The sequence below is a fragment of the Rissa tridactyla genome, chromosome 2 (genome assembly GCF_028500815.1).
Source record: "Rissa tridactyla isolate bRisTri1 chromosome 2, bRisTri1.patW.cur.20221130, whole genome shotgun sequence".
In the NCBI taxonomy this organism is placed as follows: domain Eukaryota; kingdom Metazoa; phylum Chordata; class Aves; order Charadriiformes; family Laridae; genus Rissa; species Rissa tridactyla.
In genome coordinates, this window is record NC_071467.1 from 78511220 (window position 1) to 78537564 (window position 26345).

Sequence of the window (26345 nt, forward strand, 5' to 3'; positions counted from 1 at the left end):
AGGCAAGACCTCGCCATGCGATTACTGTGAATTACATTGAGGGGAACCAAAGGAGCAGAAATACAGGGATGTTCCCCTAGTCACCGGGGATGGGCTGTGCCTAACCCAACCGGATACCTAATTAAATCACAGTAGAGAATAACCTGATGATACTGGAAGGATTTGTGGAGGGGTTTTTTTATGAACTCTGAATAGGATATTCTGTTTCCAAGAAAATGTCCCAGCCTTTAAATCAGAACTATATTTACCTCAAAGGGGAAAATCTTGGAGATTAAAATCTTACAGCTCAACAACTCTAAACATGGCTTTTAGGAGAGCATTTCTCAAGCATGGGCAGAGTTTCAATGATTTTTTATTATATTGACATTAACATAAAAAAGTGAAACTTTCAGATTCTAGAAATCTAATTTTAAGATATGCAAGAACAAATTTATAAATCTTTTTTACAATTATAGTTTTCAGCATTTGAAAAGCCATTTCTAAGCATCTGCTTAGAAGATAAGTGCAAATAAGTAGTGTTATTGCAAAAGAGTTTTCCAAAACATTTTGATGGTTTTAAGAACATTTTAATCAATATAGTCTGTATTATTTTTTTATTTCCTACAATAATGGATTTATTTTATGAGCATTTACTTATGCTAAAGATACTTATTCAGCCAGTTGATCATATCCTTTCTTCCTTCCTCAATATAAGGTTTATCTTGAGGATTGATATCTTCTCTTTTGCGATGTACAAACCCGTGCGTCTGTCCAGGGTAAATTTTAACTTTATAATCAACTTTACAGTTTTGTTTAAGCTTCTGCTCCAGTAGGGTGACCTGTAACAGAGAATGTTCCATGTTGGCCGAGTATGGATTTAACATGTTATGCATTTACAGTTGTCAGATCGTCCTGGTTTTTTACTTCTCTTGGAGATGACACAGTGTGTCCTTGTCATCATTTTCTCTTCTACTAATTTTATACCCAAATGTGTTTCTGGTACTACACTTCCTTCATTTAACTAGGCTTTTTTCTCCAGTAGAATAACAGCATGTGACTTTGTAAAACCGCTAAAAAAAGTTTATGGGTTACTGTAATAATACCTGTAAAGGTAAAAACGCCTATTTCTCAGTGTCATGAGAAGGTTAGTATGTAGTGATCACTGTACAAGTTCCTGCTGATAGACTTCATTAAAAAAAAAAAAAATGGGGCAAGATTTTGAATTAATTTGAAATTGAGGGAGGAGAGGCACAGATACAAAATTGGCAGTTCAAAGCTACTGACACTTTTGGCAGGGAAATTAAAGCCAACACCACTCAATGAAAGTGTATCTTCCTTTTTGATCCCCTTGGTGGATAATCATCTTTCTTTGGTCATTCTCCACCCATGCTCCCCAGGAAGGCTGTTGACAGAGTACCAGAAAGTTGAAGCTCTGCAGGACAGTGGGAGAAGGAGAAGAATAGCCACAGGATTTTTTAATTCTCCTGCAACTAGTAATTCCACTGGTACAGGTGGGGACTTTCTGCTGATTTTATGCATCATCAGTATGACTAGAGGGTCTCCTATCTTAAACTTGACAGAAGTCTTCCTTTGGGTTCTTGCCCTTTTCCTCCTAGGAACTCTCATATCTAAATCATCCATATTTTGCCACAGAAACAGAAACCATTTTTTCATCTCGCTGTAAAACTTTTTGATTTGGGGGATAAACAATGCAAATTTGTGTAGAACTACTGTAAGAGTTAATGAAAGAGGAAGAAAAGGGCAAATTAGTTTTCCACTTTCTCTTAATTAAATATCAAATTACAAAACAAGCATGAAAAGCATTAAAAAGACAAATATTTCTGATGGGAAACTCACCTGCTCCAATGGGATGTGGTCATCCTTTTCAGCAAAAATGAAGAAGGTGGGATGAAGCAAACTGGATCTGTCCTCAAAGAACCTGATCACTCCTAGGGAAGAAGGAGTGGCCTGGATAAGAAGTCACGCTAAAGTGGTTAAATCACTACCAAAGCTATAACGTCAAAATAAAAGACATTCTGATCAGTTAGAGCTGATCAGCTTGTAATGGAAATAAACACGCTTTCCTTAAAATTCCCTTTTGTTGTGAGACTTTCCTGGGATTTGGGATGTCTTTAAAGACAGAAAGACCAGCTCTGCCTGAAAAAGTCAGGGAAGAGTTGTTACATTTGCCCCATTCTTGTGGTTTTCTTTGGGCATCTGCTTCTGACCACTGTCAGAGACAGGGTCCTGTGAAAGGTTGACACTTCGGAGCTGCTTGCCTCCAGCCTGGCATGACCATTTTTAAGATAATTGTAAATATTCATCATTCCAGATACAGTGTTAGGACTTCAGTGTACATATATTTATATTGATATAAATTAATAACAAATTGATATTGCAATTGTGACTATTCAAATATATTTGAATTTAAGTAAATTCTAACTAGCTACCACCCTGGCCACGTAACAAGGGGCCACTGCCAGGAGTAACATTGAGGAATAATGTGTTCATGTCCTGACCTGAAGGTCTGCAGCCTGTGCAGCCCCCAGCCCCAGATGATTCATTGGCAGAAGACCCTGCACACTAACAGAAGGACAGCAAAAAGGTTGCAGCATATCACTACTGCCATGTCTTTCCCTGTTAGCCCAACAGGGGAATGGAGTACAGACATGCGTGTCAAACAGGTTTTCCAAACAATGAAAACAAGACGGTGGGCAGCAGCCTGTCCTAAGACTTACACAGACTGAGGTAAGCAAGATACTGTGGCAAAGATCCACCTCATGGTAACTGCTGACTCCTAAAAGATATAAAAGACGTGCCCAGAAACCATTTTGTCATGACTAGCCAAGAGGAACCTGAGCCATCGTGAGGCCTTGGCATTTGGTGTCCCTTGTACACTATGTTGCACAGAAGCGATCCTGGCCGTGCCACTTGAATACATAGATCTTGCTGGCTATGATTAAGTGCGAAAAAGCGAGTGTGCAAAATTAAATTGCTTAAAGATTTTGTATAATAAAATCACCTTCTCCCATAAGATGTCACACTGAATTTTGTTACAGCAATACTCCCACAGAACAAGTTCCTGCACCAGTCACGTCTACTCAGAACGCAATAGGTATTTGACACTTACCATAGAGGGACACCCCCATCTTTAAATGAGGATTTTTCAGCATCAGATGTTGTACTGCTGCTCCACCCCAGCAAAACCCAATGACACCGATCTTCTTTGCACCACATTGTTCACTTAGATACTTCAGGATGACATCAACTTCTCTGAGACATGTAAATGAAAGTGAATTAAGGCTCTGGCTCTGTTCCCCTGGCCTCCAAGGTGGCTGCTGCTCAGAGACTGGGCATCAGTCTGCCTGTGGGAAGTGGTGAGTGAATGTCTTTGCATTACTCCTGTTTTTTCTCTTTCCTTCACTTATCAAACTGTCTTTATCTCAACCCATGAGTTTTCTTTCTTTTGTTTCCCCTATTCTCTCCCCTGTCCATCTTGGGGGGACTGAGTGAGCAGCGGTACAGGTGCTTGGCTGCTGGCTGTGCTCAACCCGCAACACTAGTTTACTATTATTCGTTTCTAAAATACAAGAGAAACTCCAGGGGAGAAGGCACAGGGGACAATCAGTCTTCCTAGATCACTGTTACTAGAACCTAAGGTGATTTTATAAACAGCAGTCGGATTAATTTCACAAATGGCAATAGGTTTCTTATAGGCTAACAGAAAGGAAAGTTTAAGAGAAACACAGCCAGCCAAGAGCATCCCATTATCACAAACGTGACTACAGGCAAACTATCTCTCATTGGGGAGACAAATATTTCATTAAATTGTGGAAGTTAATTTGAAATTGTTGTTTCAAAATCAGCAGTAACATCGTGAAATCAAGCTACGTGTCAGATAAAAATGGGGAAAAATATAGGTAGAAGAATGGGAAACTAGTACGCTTTGAACTAGCCAGGATCTTCTAGGGAGCAGGACCAATGTTCCCTAGTTAAATAGTGTCTGGTGGCTACGTTTGCACCCTATCTGAAATCATGGAAGTTGTACCTGCCTGTGGGAACCGAATCAAACTGTAGTGGAAGGAGCGAGCTGCATTTTTTAGCCTTTGCCGGTTCTTTTATTTTGAGCCATTCATCTCACTTCTACTCTCTGCACAGGTAAACAGTGGGTGCTTTTATTCTTGTTCAAAGTTCTACTTTTCTCCAAAAAAGCACCCCTCACATTACTATAAGCTTGACCCATGAGCTGCATGAAATTTCTGTTTGTGGACATCCAGCTGTATTTGACCCATTAATAATCTAGGATATAATCCTGCATCTTCACTGAGACAAAAATTCCTATGCAAGAAGGATGTCCACTCGCTGGACAAGGAACGATGGTTGTACTTGTCTATTTTGCCGGCGTTTCGGGTTTTCAGCCACTCATCGAAAGTCGCCCAGTCATTAGAAGGTTTCCAAGCTTCTTGTCCCACAAAAAAATCTGGGCAGATGGCTCTGCAAGAAAAATATAAACATTTTATGTCCATTAAATAATATGGAGAAAGGATTAAAGGGAAGTCTGTGTATACTATACAAAAAAATTAATTATGTTGAATACACATAGAATTTAATCTACATCAAAGCACCATACAAGTAACCATCATTATTTTTCCATGTCTAATGAGGAACCTTAGCATAACTTCCAAATGCATTTTGCCCTGTTAAAATTTATTAATTAATTCAACAAATTGTTAACGGCAGTTGAAAATCCTTACTGGTTTTCTACCAGATTAAAAAAAAAAACAACCAAACAAAAAAAACCCTACAACTGATATGGTATGTACATTTGGGCTAGAAGTAATGCTAACCCAGTAACACAGGAAAGAGGATACCCAATATGCTTTTCATATATTTGAGAACCTGTTTCTTTCTTTTGCACAAGCTGGTACACTCTGCCTTCACAGAATGACTTTCAGCTTCTCTAAAATTTTTACCGTAACAGCAAAGTTGCACAGATGCTACGTTGGGAGGGAGGAAGGAAACAGGCTGCTTCGAGCTCATGGAGGACGAAAGATGCAGAATAAGATTTTTCGCTGTTTCCCCTATCTTCTTCTGTCCTTGCCTACTATCTCATTACGATAGGACTACTCAACTACTTTAGACTTCTCACACAGTTTTAACAAACAGGAAACTCTTTAGAGAAACATGTAAGTGAAGCCCTATGAAATTATTTGTGTTTGTATGGTTTGTGTAAAAAAAGGAAATAGTTGGTTCAACAAACTTTCTTTTTAAAAATACACTTTGAAAACAGCGGTATTTCTTACATGTATCCATTAGCTGCAAGCATATCAGCCATGTATCTGGTGTTTGGGAGTTGCCATCCAAATATATCATGAATCACAATCACAGCTTTGTCTGTGCCAGCAGGTGGTTTGCAAACGTACGCCTTGATGTGCTCAACTTGCACTTCCTGCCCACGGCCTCCATAGTCAAACCTGTCTCCAATATCACACGGGCAGGGCCTTGATTCATTAGCCATGTGGGACACTGAAGAAGAAAAAAATATTCAGTTGTGACTACCGCAGCATACCATACTGAAAAAGATCAAAATACAGCAGTATCATAGGTTATTGAATTTTTGAATCATTACAACAGTATTGTGAACACACTGATTACTGTTAGATCTAAAATGCAACATTGGTCAATAGAATTATAGAATCACAGAGTGGTTTGGGTTGGAAGGGACCTTAAAGACCATCTAGTTCCACCCCACTGCCCTGGGCAGGGACACCTCCCACTAGACCAGGCTGCTCAAAGCCCCATCCAGCCTGGCCTTGAACACTTCCAGGGATGGGGCATCCACAACTTCCCTGGGAAACCTGTTCCAGTGCCTCACTACCCTCACAGTAAAGAATTTCTTCCTAATATCTAATATGAATCTAAACCCATTGGCTTGTTTTTTATAAATAATAATCTTGTTAGATTTACTTATGTTACAAACTCTTCAGCAGGGACTCGGTAAATAACTAGAGCTTCCATGCCCTACAGTAATACAGTAAAAATAAAGTTAAGTCCAACCAGCCAGGCAACCATCACAAATTATTTAAATAGTGATGAAGCCAGTTCTTTCACTCTTCTTCACAAGTATGTCCTTGTCAGGAATGCAAAACTTTCTTTAGCAAAGATGGTAAAGGCTTAATACAGGACTTAGCATTTTGAAGAAAAGAAAACCCAAAAAACCCACACAGCTACTGTGTAGAAAGCTCTAATTACACTTAGATTAAATGTGATATTTTCTTCCAAAGACTTAAAATATTCCATAGCTGACTTTTCCAGTGTCAAGAAATAATTTTTCTAAGCCAGCTTTACCATCAGATATTACAGACTTTTGAAGGAGGATACTTAAGGAAGGTGCCAGTAAAAATATACCAGTGAAAGGCAGAGTAGAAAATCATATTTATTGAATATTAATTAAGGAATGCATTCAAACCCCAAGACAGGAAAAAAGAAAACTAAACATAAGGAAAAAATCCTTAAATTGAGCCAAATGTTTTATGAATAAGGTAACAGTCGGTCATGGTTAATTTTTTACAAACTATTGCTGAAATGAAAATAAACAAGTAATGCACAAAGGTCAAAAAATGCCAGCTGAATCTAACACAGATTTACGTAGCTCCTTGGTTTCAAGTTAATGATTTTATGCCACTGACCGTAGGTTAACCAGCTGGGTGAACTGACTGCATATTGCTGCAAAATGACTCGAATAACATACCTGAATATGCATAGAGTATCTCCAAAGAACGTGGAGAGAATTTAGATAAAGCTAAATTCCCTACCGATCAATTGTGTGTACCAGGAAAATTTTGCTAGTACAGAAACAAGGATGTTCAAACTTGATTATGCCAAATATACTCACAGAGAGAAATGGGGAAAAGCAGGTTACTGAACAGCCCCTGAACTAGTGCAGCTTCCATAGTTGTGGCACTAAAGGGACAGCTTTAGGGAAAAAAAAAAAAAAAACACAAACAAGGAAAGAGCCCTACAGCCAGGAGATTTGCATGGATTACCAGGGACCGAGATGTTCTGGATTTGCAGACCTTAAAATTGAGAATATCCCAAGCAGTATTAGCAGGGCTGGGGTTGAAGGTCTTGGGAGATTTCACTTTCACAGATCAATTCAAGACAAGCTGTGTCTTATTTGAAAGCTGTAGTAACCCTGGGCACAAATTTATACTAATCCTCTACTTTTCTTTTTTTTTTTTTTTAAATAAGCCACACCCACCCATAGGTGGTTTTTCCCCACACTTAGTCTCACATATAGGACTTCTAATTTAAAATAAGTCTACCGGGAAAGAATGAATTAATAGATGAGCACGTAAAACAAAACACAGTTTAAATACATAATCAGAAAGAGTTGATAACTGATTTTCCATCCACAAACTATTTCCTTTGGATTAGACTAAAATACAACAAATCCAGTGACTGAATATTAAAGAAACATGCATTTCAGAACTCCAGAAAGGCAAACACAATGCCCTTGGCCAGTGAGTATATCCTTAAAGGCTTTAATTGCAAATACTTCACATTATCCGATAAAATGCAAAGCAAATGTAAACCATGAAATATTTAAAGATGCAGCTCTAGCAGCTGAGGAAAAGAGCTCCAGACACGAGCCCGCGAGGGGTAGTGTTGGCTTGTATGGTTTATAAGCCATATAGACTCGCAAGCTTTGTAGCATAACCAAAACGTTTTGGGGTTTCTACATTTGCCATAGTATGCATTACATGCAAACAGTATCTTTTTCCATTTCTGAGATGCTACTGAAACATTCCTTAAGAATCACTCCCCCTCGCTTAACATCCAACAAAGCTATTCTTTTAGGAGGATCTGTAAACCCACAGCCTTGTTGTTCCATTTCCACCTGCAAGCACTTGACCATTTGAAGACCAAACTAACTTCAGTTTTCAGAAACTTGAACGCACAACCAGGAAAATATGAAGATCTTGCTGTGTAGCTCTCTCACTTTGCAGACTCTCCTGAGTCTTCCTCCTGAGAGGTCTTCCTCACCTCAGGAGGGACACTAAAAGGTTTCTGAGCCATCACCTCAAGCAGTTAGGGAAGAAAGCAGCACCCTGATGGCATCTAAATGAGCAAGCACTCTTTAAAGAGTATATAGATAAAATGAAAGTGCCCCAAACATGCTGAGTCAGACCTCAGCATGCGCTTGTTTAACATTCCTCAGGAAGAAAAGCTGTAGAATTTAAATAAAAAAAAAAACCAAACAAAAAACACCTAACCGACCCCCAGACATACCTGTAGCACAGGAAGCGTGCGAGATGGCAGAGGCAGGTCGCAAGAGCTCAGGGTGGACAGTCACCACTGAGCGCGATCCCCAAATAAAGTGCTAACTCATACAATGGAAGGGGTGAGAGCAGGGATCAGGTTTCTTCAAATCAGAGTTACGTAAGTTACTGCCTTTATCTTTGCATACCGCCGAGTCACGGAGTTTTAAAAGCCTCTTTTTAAGTCGTTATTTTTATTGCCAGTGCAGGCAGGGTGTGCTACTGTGGGGAGTTCTGCTACAGCCAGGTGCTAAACTTTCTTTTTAAATTACACAGAAGAGCATTAAGCATTGGAGATCTTGTCTTTTCAGCTTAGGAAACATGTCGACTTGGCTGTGCAATTCATTTAGACAAATTTTTCTTCTTCTTCAAGGGCGTTTCTTTGTTTTTGAAGGTTGGGGTAGTATCACTTGTAAACATTACGTTGGCATCATTATTTCCTTAGACAAGTCATCTATTGGTAAAAGACATATCTAAAGTCAACAGCAGGGTGAGGGAGTGAAGTAGAGACACTGGTTTCAAAGCTCTATACACGACAAAGCTTATATAGTATAGGAACAATATTTTCTCTTTCAGAGTGAAAATAACATGTAAAAAGGTAACAGTTTGTAGACTGCTATACGTATCATTACAGTAAGTATTTAAAATGCTGATAGATTTTTATACTATCACAGGACATTCTGTACTTTTTTTCCCTTTTAGGAGTAAAGTGACTGCCTGATCCTTGTATCCCTCCCATTCTCCCAATTTTCTTTTTATTGGATTATTGGGATTATTAGCAATCCAAAATTCACTATTTCCTCAGAGGCACATCTGAAAAGTCGCACTAACTGTTCATGTTAGTCTACCACACTTTTGCTTTGGGAAAGCAACAAGCCTTACAATTTAGTCCTCATACATAAACTGTTTTTCTATATTCTAAATAACTTTGTCGATGCTATTTATTTACTATTCCTAAAATACAGTCAAACAAATGAAAAAAAAAAAAAAACTACCAAAGAATTCCAGAGTGAAGTCATAAGGTTCAAAACCCAAACCTTTTGGTTTGGTTTGGTTTTTTTGGCTTTTCCCACTTGTATACGACAAACAACAAACTACCACACACAGGGAGCTCAGATACTCCATAGCAACTTCAAAGAACAGCAGTAAAATAAATGCAAGAAAAATTGGCAGTTTAAATGATTCCTAGGAAAGAGAAATGACAGCAAGGCTTGCAGAACCTTCTCTCCGGTGGAGTTGCTTAACCACATTTCCACTCCCTTAGTCACAGTAATGTGGCTCCAGAAATTCTTTATGCATAAGATTATTCCCCTTTACCTTCATATTGACATTAAATTTTAGAAATTAAATGACTTTTAATTTGATTTCCTGTTGTTTCTGTGTTCCTTGCTAGGCAATCCATGCAGGTTTTTTTTTACTTAGAAGTCAAAACTGAATTCAACACATTTGCGATCTCTGTACGTGCAGCTGGCTGCACTTTGTGCTGTGACCACACACCTCGTTTGCGTCTCGCACTTCCTGCTCTTCCTCAGTGACCTGCAGTTTTATCATGAGGATGTGGCTGTACTTGTAGTAACTTGCAGCCACCCTTTCAACTTCGAACAAATGCTGCATCTCTGTTTGTTTTTTTCTTTTTGCTTAGGCACGGTGGTGGTGTTACAGCACGCACGCCGCTGCAGTTATCTATGAATGCCTGCTGCTCTCTAAATACATGACCTGATCGTCCTCTTGCATATCAGCTGACCTTCTCAGGCTAATGGAACTCCATTAATGGGGAGTTATCCAGGTTTTACACTGGGGTAATTAAGGCACAATAAACTTCCAGACCTCTGCCACCTTCTCCTGAAAAAAAATGTGTTTTGAGAGCTGTATCACCCAGGTAACAGCTGGATTAATACATTGCATATAGATGGCATCATATGAAAAGCAACAGTTAATCAGCAGTCGCAGGCTGGAATTCTCTGAAGACCTCCCCATGGGACAGACGGAGGGACATTAGCAGCACGTAAAGGAGGAAAACATGGATGGGAAAAAGCAAAAGAAATTAAAATCCCATTGAGAGAGAAACGATTAATACATATTTTTGACTATTTTTAAATGACGCACTGCAACGTATATTTCTCTGATAGCCTATCAGTTTAATTTGTCATTAGTAAAATTAAGGCTTTCCTAAATAACATTTTCTTCCCATTAAATCGCATAGCAGTCTTTATCAGTAGCACTGAGGTGAAAAGGGACATACATTTTTTTTCTTTTTCTTTTTCTTGTAACTTTAGAAGCACCAGCACCCAGTTAAGATACTAGGCAGCTGGTTTCAAACTAACGAACTTAACGAGCCTTTCTCCCCATGAGGCATAATTAAACAGTGGAAGTCACTGTCATAGGGTACACTAGAGGTCGGCGTTACAAGCAGGTTCAAAAAGGGACTGGCAAACCCAGAGGGTCCATCAGTGGCCATCCGACACACTGCTCCAGTGGCAACATCCAGCTGAGGAATTCCCTGAAGGGCTGGCTGCCAGGATGCGGAGTGAGAGGGGAAATTCCCTACGCAGCTACTGCTGGCCACTGACGGAGGCTGGGTGCCAAGGTAGATGCAAACTTGAGCTGATACAACATGAAGATTTTTGTCATATGATTGATGGAGAAATTATGCAACAAGATACATTACGCAAAAACATGTAACATTTCTTCCTTAAGCAGCAACTATGGTTTGTAAGCCACACGTTAAAATGCCCTGTCTGCAGATTGCATTGTATTTTTGAATTCCTGAACTAACCAGGAAGTCATCTACAGAGTTTCACAGGTAATCTGAGAAAGTACTACGCCGCATGAATAACCTTAGCCGCAAATTTTGAAACAAGATATGCCCACTTACTTCGCATCTGACACCAGGGTACAAGTAAAAAAAGCCTAATCTCTCCAAATGAACTTCACCGCATAATGTATTGGTGTCCCTAAATTTTGGGCTTGTGATTTATGCAGAACTTAGATGAACAGTGGCCATAACACACAAATAGACTGATTTACTATTAGTCTAAATTATTTCAAGGATTCAGATAAACCTCAAGGAACTGAAATACGAGACTTCTTCAAAAGAACATAATATAAAAGTATCAATTAGAACCTGCTGACAAAAAAAATCTAAAATATTCCAAAAAACTCTCCCTCCAATTTTCTAAAATGTGTTATCAAAAATCTCCAGTGTATTACATAATTGTGTTCAAATTAAGTTGCTTGCTCTTCTATTAAACATATTTATTCAGCCAGTTGATCATATCCTTTCTTCCCTCCTCAATATAAGGCTTATCCTGAGGATTGATATCTTCTCTTTTGCGATGTACAAAACCATGAGTTTGTCCAGGGTAAATTTTAACTTCATAATCGACTTTACAATTTTTCTTTAGCTTCTGCTCCAGCAGGGTGACCTGTAATATAGAGCATAGTAATAGCCATATTAATGTAACCATATTCCATGCTGACACTCCTCATTTTATTCAGAATTCACCTCAGAATTTATCATTCAGGCTAGACTCTAATAACTAAGCTCCATATGGGCACACCAAAAAGTAAAATTATATAAAGAAAAAACACCTCTGCAGTAAGGGTCTAGAAAATTTGTGAAAATACAAAGGCAGGTCCAAGAATCCACAAAGATATGGATATAACATAGGTATTTCCTACATGTGAAATATATGACAATGCTAAATACACTACAACTGAACAAAAAGCTTCTAACAGACACCTAGGGATGCAATTTGGTGGTTCCTACACTGTTTATGGGTTCCTAGGATCAATAGAAAACAAAGTCATACTGCAAAGGATAGCTCCCACAGCAGGGTACTCCAAAACAGCAATGTGATTTTGATAAAACTTTGTTACTTGGGTTACTAGCCACACTTTTACAAAAGAGAGAGACTTAGGAAAGAAGTAATATATCTAGCTTTCATTCTTTGCCTAGCTTACATCATCCCTTCTATGCCTAGGTCCATTTTTCAGCTTATTTTTTTGACCTTGAAGCACTATTATGAGGCTGAGTTTTGACTCCCAATTCAGGATGGAAATTTAAACATGCAGAAATGAAAGAAGACGGAGGTTATTAGCATACTTGATGAAGAGGAATGAAATCATCTTTTTCAGCAAAAATGAAAAACGTGGGGTTCAGGAGATTGGATATATCATCAGAATCCTTGATTAGTCCTAAAAAGAAACAAAAAGCCTCTTCAATTGACTTTTAAGGTGAAATACAAATTTAAGTATAGCACTCTGCTTCTGCAGTGAAAAGTTTTCATGTCTCAAGCAATATGTAACGATAAATACCATTTTTACTTTCAAGCCACTGTAACCATGGCTCCTAGAACACCCTCCTAGATTAAAACTCTATTTAAGCCAGTTTCTTAATATAAAGACTGAATATCTGTATTAATAAGATGATGCTTTCTGGGCATACAACCTCAAGTTCATCTGAACTGACTGGGAAAGTTAAGACTTTAGTAAGTAAACCAAAATTTACATTCTGAGAACATTAGCAAGGGCAGCTTACCTATCCCAGCTTCTTGAGCAGAGCATAAAAGGAAAGCTGCTGTTAAAATAACCACAACCTAACTTTACAGAGTAGCCAGATCAAAAATAACACTCCCTGAAGTTCTAGCTCTGCAGCGTGCAGAGCAGTAGTAAACAGGAAAAGGGAGCTAAATTCGGAAGGTGACCAAAGGACATGTCTGTCTGTCCAGACCTGAAATAAACACATGACTGCTATGACCCATTCTGAAACTAGGAACAAATATCCACACCACCATCTTCTTTGCATAATATCTGCTGGGAATAGCATAGAATAGCATAGAATCGCATCACATCGTCTATACTATTTCAGTTGGAAGGGACCTACAATGGTCACCTAGTCCAACTGCCTGACCAATTCAGGACAAACCAAAGGTTAAAGCATGTTATTAAGGGCATTGTTCAAATACCTTTTAAACACTGACAGGCTTGGGGCATTGACCACCTCTCTAGGAAGCCTTTTCCAGTGTGTGACCAACCTCTCCGTAAAGAAATGCTTCCTAATGTCCAGTTTAAACCTCCCTTGGTGCAGATTTGAACCATTCCCATGCAAAATATGTCTTCATCATCTGACAGCCTGATTTTTAGAAATAATGCTAGATCAAGTACATAAGCTTATATTACATCTTTGTATTTACCTACCATAGAGAGATACACCAGCCTTCAATTCCGGGTACGTCATCATCAGGTGATGTACAGCAACACCACCCCAGCAAAAACCAACGACCCCTAATTTCTTTGCACCACATTGTTCCTTTAGATATTTCAGGACTGCATCAGCTTCTCTGGAACATATAAGCAAATGCAAATTATGCACCCAAAGTAAACCTAGTATTTGAAAATACGAAAAGAAAATGTAGAGATGCATCTAAGTGTTCCCATATCATGCTGCTACTTTCACATACTTTAAATAAATCATCACTTCAGACAAATATTAGGCATTGCTCATCTGAAATCATCAGAAAGAGAAAAAAAGATATCTGAATGAAATTAAATAAAACCACAACATGAATAACGTACATTGAAGGAAACCTAAAGGATGGAAAGTAGATGATTAATTAAACAACTGCCTAGGAATTTAAAAAGCATAAAATTCTCTGAGAAGCTGGATGAATTTTTGCTTTGTAAATGTAGATAGAAAAAGTAATAACAACTTCTCTAGACAATACTACTCATTAGAGAGTAAAAATGCTGACAATAACTGTAAATTAGCATCTGAAATATTTGCTGCAGGAAAGTCAATGTGACAAACATGGTAGACGTTTTCAGAATTTACAACGTAGCTTGAAATATACCTTGCCCAGATGCTGTATTCTGAAAACACCCATCTACCCCTGCAGCAGGTCTCACCATGCAGAGGCAGTAAAGAGAAAGTATTGGTGGGAGAGAGGTAGCAGTTAAGTCTTTTATATCACCTCAAGACCATTTTTTCAGACCCAGTTCCTTACCCCTGGGGCACGCAAGCTATATATGCCGCCAATACATCAGCCTCGCAAATACCGCAATATTCTCTAACACACAAACAAACACAGAAGCAAATTAAGTGCCAAAAAATTCTTTCTTCACTGGAGCTGACACTTGAAACATGTGAATTGCCTGCAATAAATGCCAGGCAGGGCCCAACCCTTCCTTCCCATTGCAGCAGAGAGGGGACAGATTCCAAACTAAAAAAGTTTCCACGACAACTGAACCCTCTGAGACAGAAGCCCTCTGGAAATGATTCAGTTATGTCTCTCATAACCTTCTCACCAAATACCTAAGCCTAGCAACCTTCAGTGTAGCCAATGCCAACAGTCCAAGACAGATTATTTGCTCTCCCAGGAAGCTGATTAGTTTAGTTTCTAATTGACCCCTTCTCAGTATGGTCTTGCCAACAGCTTCCTTCTGTGTTATTAAGGCAGCACAGCACCTCTGCTAGTGACAGGTCTTTGCTGATAAATGCTCGGGCAGTGTTGCACACAGGAGAGGAAGACATGATCTCTTTGGGGCAGGACCAAAACAACAGGAGATTTTACTTGCTAACATTAACAAGTTAAAACTAACCAACAGCTTAAATTCAAAGCTAACTGGAAGTCACAACAGGCCACAGATCACTGCCTGAGCTGTGTTCCTCAAGGACTGCTTCACATGTGAAGCACTACCTTCTGTTTCTCAATAATCCCTACACACACTTCTTCACTGAGGACCTAAGGGTCATTTATCAATCAGCCAAATGGCTGCAGGACATTACCCCTACACCAGGATTTAGAGGCCAGAAGACTCTAGTCCAAGTTACAAAGAAGAAAACATCTTTGCTTGGCAAAGGACCTTTGTAGCAGCCTGAGTTCAACAGCCCAAGAACACACACCTCGTATACAAACAGTACCAAAACTGTTTTGATGAAGAGCAGCAGTTGGTATTTGCCTATTATTTCACCTGTTCCAGCTGTCCTCCTTCTTCCCCCTTTCCAGTGTTTCATCTTGTTTGGTTTTTAGTCAAATTTGGGAAACTGTCTGTCAGTGTCCCTTCTAGTCAGCTTTGTAACACTCTGCCTAGGACACATGCAATAACAAAAGAATCCCAAGGTGTTATCAGCATACTGAAGAATGCATATTTGTCTCCAGAGGTGTTGTGTTTCTGCTGCGAGGAGACACGATGATTTGGACCACATGGTCTGCCTTTGAGGTAGAGGAAGAAGCCCTTAAGCTACCTGTTAGATTCCCTCGGGAATGAGCAAAACAAGAGGTGCTGCACACACTCCTAGAGTTCAGGAAGACGCCAGTAAAGTCTGTTTCAAAATCTGCAAGAGAAATCTAAAACAGGTATCATATACTCCATTACTAGAAGGAAAGTATGAGTTAAGGAAACCAAATGATGTTCTAATATAAATGGGCTGATGTGCATCCAGGAAATCTAAGCTATCAAGAAAACGCCAACGCTGCTGAATACAACTCAGCTATCCATCAGCTATCCTAAAATGCAGGAAAAGGGACATAGTTACACCAACAGCCGTACAAAACTGGAACCAATACAGTTTCCTCAGCAGTGGTGCCAGGATAACATCTTTAGGAGCTAATGAAGTCCTTGATCCCACTAACTACAAGAACATATACTCTGCATGTAAGTGCAGGCTTGTACCTTTCTCTTGGCCTTTACTACATCAAGAGTTTGACTCCGAGGTTGTAGAAGCAAACAGCTCTATTCTCCCACTGCTTTGTAGCTGTGCAATATAACTAAAGTCCTAGCAGCGGACTCTTGCCTCATGTTGTCCAAAGTTAGCGTGTTTTTTTTTCAAGGTGGCCAAGACACCGTGAGTTCAAATCACAGAAAACTTGGTCTAAAAAATTCTTCACAGTGAAAAGAGGAGGCTGCATGCCAAATCTGTGCTCAGGGCCCTGAATATATCCACTCCTCCCTCCCCCAGGGGTCTGCTGCCAGGACCCAGGGTCAACCTAGAGATAGTGCAGGTGAGGGCTGCTCTGTTCCCTCTAGTGACCATGGGGAGAGGCTCACAGACAGCACTGTGGCACAGCCTCAGCAAGGGCTGACAACTTCTGTCTCCATGGGAGTTGCTTTTAAGCTGAGGCTCTGCCACTTGGCCGTGCTTGAGCTACAGCTCCCACTCTGTCCCACCAATGCCTGTGCCTGGCCATGGGCCCTGTTGACCAGACCCCTGTACAGATCATGGACCCACAGCCTGACTTCCCAGCTTGGCCTCAGTCCTGCCCCATCACTACAGACCTGCCTGGTGATCACTGGACTGTATCTGATACTGGTTAATGTCTCTGGACCTGACCCTGCCCCCGATTTCCTCATTCCCAGCTTGACCTCAGACCTGCTTCGGCTGACCCCAGCTGTCATCCTGGTGCCTGCCCTGCCCGTCTTTATGGAGTACCATGGGATGGGGCCCTGGCACTTACAGCTTATACTCTTCTTGTCTCCCAGCACCCTTTCCCCTAGGGAGCCACCGGCCCTCACTGGGCCCTGACAACAGATGATCCAGCCGTCAACTACCTGGGGCCAGTTACACCATGTTGGGTAAGTACAATGGCGCAATCAAAAACTCTCTTCATCTTTCCATACAACATCTTAAAGTATCAGTCTGTTGCACTTGGTGAGACTCAAGCTGAGAATTATGCTTTCTCACTGCTTGGGTCACTGGTCATTTTTAAACCATGCTTTTTGAAGCAGAGGAAGCAATTAGCAGCCTATGATATCAACATCAGATAACAAAACTCTTAAATAAGCCACTACTGAGACAGTTGCCCTTGAATTCTGTTCAAGGCAAAATAAAAGGTCACTGTTTCCATCCACTTCTAAGGAGTGACTAAAAAAGCCCACCTCCACTGATACATTAGCTCCATCCAATCTCAAAGGAAAATAAATAAATAAATAAATAAACAGTATCTGACAGCAGCAGGAGGCAATGTGACATCCAGCTCCTTGACATCTTACTTGTTTATTTTCCTGGCATCTCGAGTTTTCAGCCAATCATCAAACTTGGACCAGTCATCAGAAGGCTTCCAAGGTTCTTTTCCTGCAAAAAAGTCTGGGCAGATGGCTCTGCACAAACACACACACACAAAAATCAAAACTGAATGAATTAATCAAACACTGAGATTTTTTTTGGCCCTTGATAGCATGGAAAATTTCTATCCAGCCATAATTTTGTTTTGATTTCTTTTTTCCTGAGAAAGCAATGTTTTTAAACATCATTGTTAACTGCTTTACAGAAATGCTATGAGATTTAGAAAACATTTATAGGTATCTATATAGGTTTTTTTTCAATGACTAAACCACATAATACAGTTTGTGATACAAATCTGGAAAATATAAATATTTTTATCCTTAGTGTTCTACCTGTTTTGAGTACATAATTTGAAATTATAAACAGTAAACCAACAGATTATATTGTAAAGGATGATCAAACTAGGTCCTGCTTACAACAATTTTAGATTTTGCATACAACATAATACCATTTAACATAAATCCATCATCAATGGGTTCCATTTAAACAAAGACAATTACATGAAATAGGTAGTTACTACGGAGCTTACTTATGAGCTAGAAAAAAAACCCCACACACCTGGTGGACTGAGGTCAGGAAACAACAAGTGAAGGGAAAACATGTGGGAAGAAAGGGAAGTGTTTTATCACAGATGTCATTTGTTGACTGGAAAAAAGCGAAGTACCGTAAGAGTCCACTCAGTACTAAAGAGTTCCTGCATCACGGGGGTGCCCAAACCCTGACTTCTGTTGCGTTACCAGAAGCTGAGTTGTGACAGTGCAGTCACCAGTGGATAATACAGTCTCCTCATGCAGTAGGAAACAAGCAGGGAGCCTGGAGGCTGCTATCACTAGGTTGCCCCCAGATGCTCCTTTGTGTTCTCCCAAGCCCAGCCCACAGGGAAGCAATGTGGGAAACTGCTATCATCTTTCACTTATTAAATGCCTTTGGCTCTCTCCCTCCTCAGACACACAGCATGTACCTCAAAGATCACGGTGAAACAACTGGATCAGTTTTGCCTAAAGCAGACCAAAGTATGTTGCTAGCATTATTTTTTTTTCTGTGTTTGATCATTCCTGTTAAAAAAAACAGTGACATCCACAGCATACTTGTGTTTGGAAAGATCTGGGCAAAATTGCACAGTCTTTGGATAATTATGTGTCAGAAAGGCTATGTATTGCTTTGAAAGTGAACCTTCCCAAGGCCGCATAGAAGAACAGGTTCTTCCCCTCTCAAACTAGCCTGGCAAGACACTACAAGCCACCAATCTTAATGTGGTCTCTGAAATACAGCTCTCACAGCTCCTCATCCCATACTGCACTAGGAAAAAATCAAGCTATTTTCATCTCAATAAACACTGGTGCACCAATTCAGCAGCATCTTGAAGCAATCAGGGAAGACGCACATGGGCTCTCTTCACTCGGGTACTGCTGCCTGAAAACTCTCAGCTCCCCTCCTGCCTAGAGCAATGGAAACACCAGCCGCCTTCCCTTGACCGCTGCAGTATTAGCAGTACAGGTAGAGGGAAAGTAGGTATTACAAAAAGAGGTATGACATGGCATGGATCACAGGGAAAAATTACAGGAAGTAAGGTAGTGTGGAGAAATACCAATTCATCAGACACTGGGTACTTTTGACTGAGCAGGCTCTTACAGTAATAAGGAAGCACACTGTCACACTAGCAATTTGCCAGTATCCTGCACAGCATGAAAGGTGTACGTCCAGTCTCATGTTGAGAATGATTGCATTTGGTCACAAGACAAACATACTTCCAATCATTAAGCAGAACAGGGGAGGCCAAGTCCTCAGGAAAGACAGTAGCCAGGAGCAGACTACAGACCAATTCATTGTTCCAGTGTATCAGAAAACCCTGATCCTCACAAAGCATCTCTCACAGAGACATAAGAGCTTCTTTCAGCTCCACAGACAGATCTCATCCACATGGCAACTGTCTGCTGACATCCGACTTCCCTCATGCTCCACAGGCTGAAAGCATTAAAGGCACCATCTCTCAAAACTAGACCACTACAGAATTAGGTGGAGATTTTCTTTTTGGAACTGCAGGCCAGTTCCAACCCTATATAAATGTTTGTAATGTATAGTGCAAATGGAGTATCTTGCAGCATATCCAGTTATTGTAAGATGTTGCTGCACTTTGTAATTTAACTGCTGCTGGGCACTGAAAATGACTGTGAAAGATTTGCAGGGGAAAGGGGGTTGTATTTAATACCCCATGTATGCATATGGTTCATTCATATCCACATATTCAATATCATATTCAAAATATGACATTCATTCATATTGCTAACAATTTTTTCAAATCCCATCATATAATTTAGCTTGAATGACTGTTTATTTTTAAAAAGACTTCTAAAAACAGAATACACAATTCTGTTTCAGAACACCATTTTTTAAAGCCATCTCACATTGCTGGGAAAATTATCAGAATCACTTTTTGCTGCATTGTGTTTTCAATATTCTATGCATTCTATGTATGCAGTCACTTCTGTAAACAGCAAAGTATGAAGGAAGCACGCTGTACTCTGCAACATTTCACAGCTATGTTCCTTTGTGGTTTTGTGTTATGGAAATATATCACTTAAACTGCCCTGGTAATAGCTTCCTCCCATGTATGGCAATAACAGTTCCAACGTAAGGCTAGAAATCATAGAGAGTGGAATTTCTTGGAGAAGAAAAGATTTCTTACATGTATCCATTAGCTGCAAGCATATCAGCCATGTATCTGGTGTTTGGGAGTTGCCATCCAAATATATCATGAATCACAATCACAGCTTTATCTGTGCTGGCAGGTTTGCAAACGTACGCCTTGATGTGCTCAACTTGTACTTCCTGCCCACAACCCTCATAGTCAAACCTGTCTCCAATACCACATGGGCAGGGCCTCAATTCGTTAGCCATCTAGGAACCTGCAGGAGAGCAAAAAAGAGAAACAATAATATAATTGATTTGCAACAACAACTGTGATTATGGGTCATTATCTTCATGCAGTCCCCACAGTCCCCTCCAGACACCCAGTAATACCCATGTGACACTGCAAGGTTAGAAGTGAAAGCTCCAGGTGTTTATTGTAACCAGGCTCTTGACACCAGCCCTCTCTGGTTAACGTAAATATTCATGAATTCCAGGTCAGACAGCATAACCCAGGAGTGCAGTAAGGCCAGAAGGTCTTGCGTCAGTCCACCATTCCCAGCTTTGTGCCTGGAGCAATCCAGCATGTGATGGATTCCCACAAACTGTGCTTCAAACCATTCCTCTCATGTGGTCTTACAGCTCCTCCTCTCAGGCTGGCATCTGGTAACTCCTGTGAGACCCCACCGTCAGCATGCTGCTTTTCTGACGTCTTCCCTTCATGTTTTCATTGTGAATGTCCCCTTTTCCTTCCCCCATGGGGAATCCAAGGATGCTGCTGCTGCCTACATGCACTTTACTGGTCCCTTGCATCCCGTGCTGTGTACAGCCCTTTCCCAGGGAACCCATCATTAACTGGCATCTCTGAAAGTTCTAATAAATCAGCTCAAAGGAGGTAAATCAGCAGAGGGTTTTCTCTGAGTTACACACTGTAGCACCGTAGGCCACTGTAGAACACCTTTTTAAACCCAACTAACTTTTGGTGCCCTCTACTCTTCCCCCTCCACCAAGCAGTAGGTGGTCATACACAGAGTCTTTTTTCTACCCTAGTCTGAGAAGCTGTTTAGCCTAGCTCTGCTGTCACTCCCAACCGGTCAAAATGGCACTGTGTGCTTATTAACAAGAGCTAGTCTCTCTTCCCATGTAAGTGCATAGACTGGAACGATATTCCTCGCTCTGGCTGGTCCCCTTACTAAAATGAAATGCAGCACATTGGCAATAAAAATCAAATCCACTCTTCAATGCCTAACTATTTTTTGTTAGGAATATATCTTAACCATTTATCCCCTTCTAGATTTCCTAACTAATTCAAACAGATGTCAAGACCTTTAAAACACTTCCAATACTCTCTCCCCTCTTCAATTTCTCCGCTGCAAATATGTGTAACGTGGTAAATGGTATTAGAAACAAAACAAGAGAACACAGGGAACAACAAAATGAATTACTCCAAATCCTGCCTCTTTGCACCAGTTACGCTCTTTTCACTGGACAACGTGCTTTGGGCTGATCCATGGAGAGGTTCCCAGCACCAAGAACTAGACCCCTTTAAGGATATCTCTCAACAGTTTTTTTTGAACAAAGCTCATCTCCCGACCTTCTGCAATTGATCACCACATAATCTCCAAAAGATGCAGCTGGAGTTTAACTTGCCAGTTAGACTGACTGTAGCTTTGCCAGCATTACATCGAAGCAGAAGTACCTTTTCCAAATCTCAGGCAAAGCAAAGGCATGAGACTTCAAACGCACTCCGTATAACTGACCAGACTTAGAAAAACTCTCCTACCATCATCAGCATGCTTGCTGACAGTTTTTCTTCACAAGCAGTTCATCTGAGCAGTAAGCTGACAAAAACTGGTTTCTATTTAAGACTTGTTTCTTTTAAAATAACTGTTTAAAAATATATGCTAAAACACAAGCTGTGTTTAAACAAAAATAACAGTATTGCCAAGGTTTAATAAACAAAACCAACATGCTGCATCAATGAGTTTTTTTAAAAACGTAATGCCTCAAAGAATGTTTAAGAATTATTCACAGAAAGGGGTAAATCATCTTGTACTGCTGCGGCTATCCCTACACACATGCCAAAATTCACAGCGTAACCTTTCTTTCAGCAGAGTGAATACCTGTTAAAAAACAATAATTAAACTGACATGGATGCAGATTTTCAAAAGTATGTAAGAATAGTTCACAGAAGGGTTTAACACAACGTTAAGCAGACCATGAACAAAACACTTCTCTCCCCACACCTCACAGAATTTATCTGGTACAGATAAAAAACATTTAAATAAAAACTGCAGGAACCCAGGATTTTTAAAGTCGCTTACTAATTTAATTCTAATTTTCACCTATATGTAATTCAATCCTGACAAATCTAAGGAGCAGAAGGTTGTTAGTCTAGGAATCTGATTGTATATGCAGTTTAGATCAGCTCTTTGCACTTGTAGGCAAGATCGGCTCTTTGCATTTGTGAAACTTCAAGTGAAACACAGTTCAAACTTGTCTATGGCTGATGCACGTGAAAGCTTCTAACACATCATCTACTCGGGTTTGATCTCCACCTAAGAAATCGGCTGCAGTGCCACATCTCTTGACTTTTCTTTCAAAGCTTTACGAAGTGTGAATTTCATCACCATTTTAAAATGCTGCATGTCTTTTCAAAAAACTGCTCGTTATACTTTACAGTATCACAGTTTTAGACACTTTTTCACATTTTATCAAGCCCACACACAATATATTTACAGCCAGATCTGGCATTTCCGTTGCCCTGATTTACCCTTCCCAGTTTCAAGATTTAGGCTATCACACAAGCCCCCTCTATAAAATAACACCAAATAGTAAAACAATTTTGGTAAGACCCAGTTTATGCAGAGAGTCCAATCTGTGAACTTCTAATATTGCGGCCATAGCACAACAGCACCTGTGCTTTTCTTCCACCCACAGTGGTGAGCCTGGGGCTACAGCATCAACACAGAAACAGGTAACAAGCCTCAGAACAGCCCTAGGTTGAAACACTGCTGTGCTTTCTCCTTCCTCCCTCTCCTTGCTCAGAAACACTTCATCAGCCCTTTTCCTGCTTCCTCTGTGGCATGTCATCAAGGCAGCAACTCCCTGCCTTCTCACCCAGCAAGCTCTGATCCTCAAGTGATAGGCGTGCCAGACACAAAACTGGAAAAAATGGTCTCTACGAGAGTCAGTACTGTAACAGAGGCTTCTCCTACCTTTAACGAGCGCTGGTGATGCTTCGATGACAGACGTTCAGATTTACTAGCTGCTATTCTTTGAATGCTATTTCTTCAGTGATATGTATTTGGGTTGCTTAAGGTTCTTCCTCTCTCAATTGAGTTTTAGTTTGCTGAGTCATTTTAATGTGATTTTGCACTATTTGGCCAATCAAGTTTAAAAACAGGGAACTGCAAGGAGATTAACTCAGCGTTTTGGAACTAAAACTTTTTGTCAGTTAAAATTCCCTTAAGCAGCTTAGTATATTTTCATTTATATTTGTTTGTATGAGAAAAAAGATCTTACTCATGATGAGCAAGCATAAACAGAATACGCTCGGGGTACAATTCAAATCATGCTTTTTCCAATTCACTGGCTTATCAAATTTTAATGATATCCCAAGCCAATCTGATTTTGCCATGTACAGGAGATAAACTGATAAACATTCAGTAGTGCAAAATAAAACGCGGGGTGTGACAATGTAGTATCAAATGAGGGCTCTCTCTGAAGAACTCGAGAGTCCTAAGGAGGAGGTGACATTCCACTTTCTATCATAACCCAGCAGGCTACAGTGCCTTGCTGCACGCAGAGACAACATTCAGCAGCTTTGCTCGCTACAGCTTCCCCCTTAGTAGGACACCAGGTTTCCTCTGACAGTGGTGTACCATTACCGCAGGATTTGACAGGGACCATTCAGAGTGTTGATTATTGTAATTAGAGCCAAACCCCCTAAAAGCCTCTTCACGACAATCAAGGAGAGGGGCCCCATCTCGTGGACATTTCCTAGAGCAAGGATGGCTGCGAAGCTGTCACACATAGTGATTTTAATGCAGTACTGAAAAGCTAGCTATGATTGCAATCTGCACTGGATCTCGCCTAGAGTTATGTCTGGGCTGAGCAGCTAAGGGTTATGCCCAGAAAATACCTCCTTCCTTCCTCCCGAGGCAAACTATCCTCCCCTTTCCACAGGTGTGAGGAATCCTGCCTTGATTCGGCTTCTAAAGACCTGGAGAAAAGTTTACGCGTTGGCTGCAAACTCCTCACCTGCGCACCGGGGAGGGGGGATGAGGGCAGAGAATGAACAGGGAGGATATCAGGGCATCCACCACCACCAAGGTCGACCAACCACGCCTGGGGACAATTTATCAGGGGCCTCAGAAGCTATGGCACCCATGGCCGCGTGTTGCGAATAGCAGGAGAGCCTGTATCTGCACCCAGCATGGCTGGAGCCACCCTGTGCCAGCGTTGATGATGCAGGGCTCAGTACATTTGGAGGAGAGTAGAGGCAGGCTTTCACACCTCTTCTGTAAAAGCTGTTTACACAACCTGCAGCTGCGTCCCACACGTGCTACCCCACAGCTACAACACCCAGCTCGTTAGCCTCATCTAAGGAGGCTCTTTACTGAATGCTTATTTCTAATAAGCTGTGTAGTATTTGGGAAAACAAACAGGAGAAAGCCGTTGAGCATGCAATGCATACTTCCAGCACACTTCAAACAGGTTTTTAACACCAACAACCCAACAGCATTTTTCAGTTCACAACAACCTACAGCAGCCACTGCTTTCCCAGATCCCTCAAATTTGTACTTTTCTGATTAGCAAAAGCTTCATTGCACTCGCCACTTGTCTCCTACAAAAATGATGTTATGTATGGCACTGCCTTCACAAACCCACAATTCTTAGAGGATTTTTCTGAGGTCACAAAGGCACACAGGGACAAGGGCCTGGAGGTCTCCTTGCGGTATGTGGGAATGCTGCAGGATCAGGACCTGGATGTTTGGCTACACCAGATACAGCCAGTGACCTGGTATGGCCACCCGGGGACATGGGCTAACACGGACTCAGGTTACTGGCCAGAAAGCACCACCTCGACACAGGGATTTTGGGGGTCTGAGGAGGAGGTTTAGGGTTGAAGGCACCCGTGGAAGTCACCTTGTCCAATCTCCCGCCATGGGCCAGGGCAGCTTCTAAGACAGACCGCGCTGCTCAAGGCTCCACCCTGAGGGGTTCTGAAACTCTCCGAAGAGGGAGAAGCCATCACTTCTCTAGGCTGGTTGCTCCAGAGCTTGGTTGTGAAACACCCTCCCCTCCTCAGAGCCCAGCGCTTCCCCCAACGCCTGCTGCTGCCTCGCCTTCCCCTGCGCCCCCCCGACAGGGCCCCCCCACCGCCCCGCGAAAGCGGCAGCAGCCGGGGCTCCCTCAGCCCCCCAGCCCGGCCGTCCCGAATCCCCAGCCTCGCCTCGCCGCGACCCCCCGCCGCGCTCCCGCTTTCCAGCGTCTTTCTCGCCAAGAGCGGCCCGCTCCGTGCCCCTCCGCGGGCACCCCGGGCCGATGCCGTCGCCGGCGGGGGCTCCCCCGCCCCTGAGGGCGCAGCCGTTACCAGTCACGCCCGAGGGCCGTCGCTGTGTCGGGGCCGCGCCCGCGGCCTCTGGCCAGCCCGGCGCCAGGCCTGCGAAGGGCGGCACGGGCCGCCGGGATCCGGGGCGGGGAGGGCTCCGGGCAACAGCCGGTGCCCGCCCGCGGGCGCCTCACCCCCGCTGGGCGGAAAACGGCCTCAGGCTCCCGGGGCGGAAGATTCCTAGCGGCCCTGGGAGGCCTGCTCGCTGCTGCCGGCCGGCACTGAGGGGAGTGTAGGGGCCTGCAAGTGAAAAAGGTGTGTGTGGCGATGGGTGGCACTTCTCCAGGTCCCCCCAGTGCCGCCTGAAACCTGGTCTGGGGTCGCAAAACATGTCCAAGGAGGTACTTAAAATAAAAAACAAAACACATACATTTTTCTTTTATCCTTCTGTCTCAGTGTCAGAAGGAATTTATTTCACTATAGCAGGAGGCTTGGTTGTGGAGCATTAGGCCGCTGTTGCCAGCTTTGGAGAAGCATGGCGCCCCAGCCAGGTGAGCCACTGGAGGCAGCCATGTGCTCACAACAGGGCATCTCTCTTGGCTGTAACACAGCGCTTATATTTTCTATTTCAACTTTCGTTCTCTCTAACCATTGAACATCGTCCATCACTATGTCTATAGCTATACCTATTGATAACCATTGATAACGGCTGCCCAAAAGGCAAAGACAGATGTGCCGCATCACCATGCAGATATTGCCTGGCAGGCCAGAGAGCTAGGCAACATGCAGTTCATAC

The 26345-nt window shown here is 41.7% G+C and overlaps 2 protein-coding genes across 5 annotated transcripts; both read right to left on the reverse strand.

Moving 5' to 3' along the window:
• Positions 1–412: 412 nt before the first annotated feature.
• LOC128905572 (carboxymethylenebutenolidase homolog) lies at positions 413–10278 on the reverse strand. Its single transcript, XM_054191834.1, has 6 exons — positions 8272–10278; positions 5283–5505; positions 4366–4473; positions 3110–3252; positions 1837–1928; positions 413–818 (listed from the first exon to the last, which is right to left on the reverse strand). Exons 2-6 carry the CDS (start codon positions 5495–5497, stop codon positions 639–641), a joined length of 738 nt encoding a protein of 245 aa, XP_054047809.1. The 5' UTR covers positions 5498–5505; positions 8272–10278; the 3' UTR covers positions 413–638.
• A 135-nt stretch (positions 10279–10413) lies between these two features.
• On the reverse strand, positions 10414–25716 carry LOC128905573 (carboxymethylenebutenolidase homolog). 4 transcript variants are annotated; one of them, XM_054191837.1, is made up of 6 exons: positions 25592–25716; positions 20051–20270; positions 17292–17399; positions 13500–13642; positions 12406–12497; positions 10414–11725 (listed from the first exon to the last, which is right to left on the reverse strand). In XM_054191837.1, exons 2-6 carry the CDS (start codon positions 20260–20262, stop codon positions 11546–11548), a joined length of 735 nt encoding a protein of 244 aa, XP_054047812.1. In that variant the 5' UTR covers positions 20263–20270; positions 25592–25716; the 3' UTR covers positions 10414–11545. The 4 variants fall into 4 exon arrangements, with proteins under 4 accessions (XP_054047812.1, XP_054047813.1, XP_054047811.1 ...); XM_054191838.1 differs by lacking the exon at positions 25592–25716 and adding an exon at positions 25144–25293; XM_054191836.1 differs by lacking the exon at positions 25592–25716 and adding an exon at positions 23211–24578.
• Positions 25717–26345: the final 629 nt, after the last annotated feature.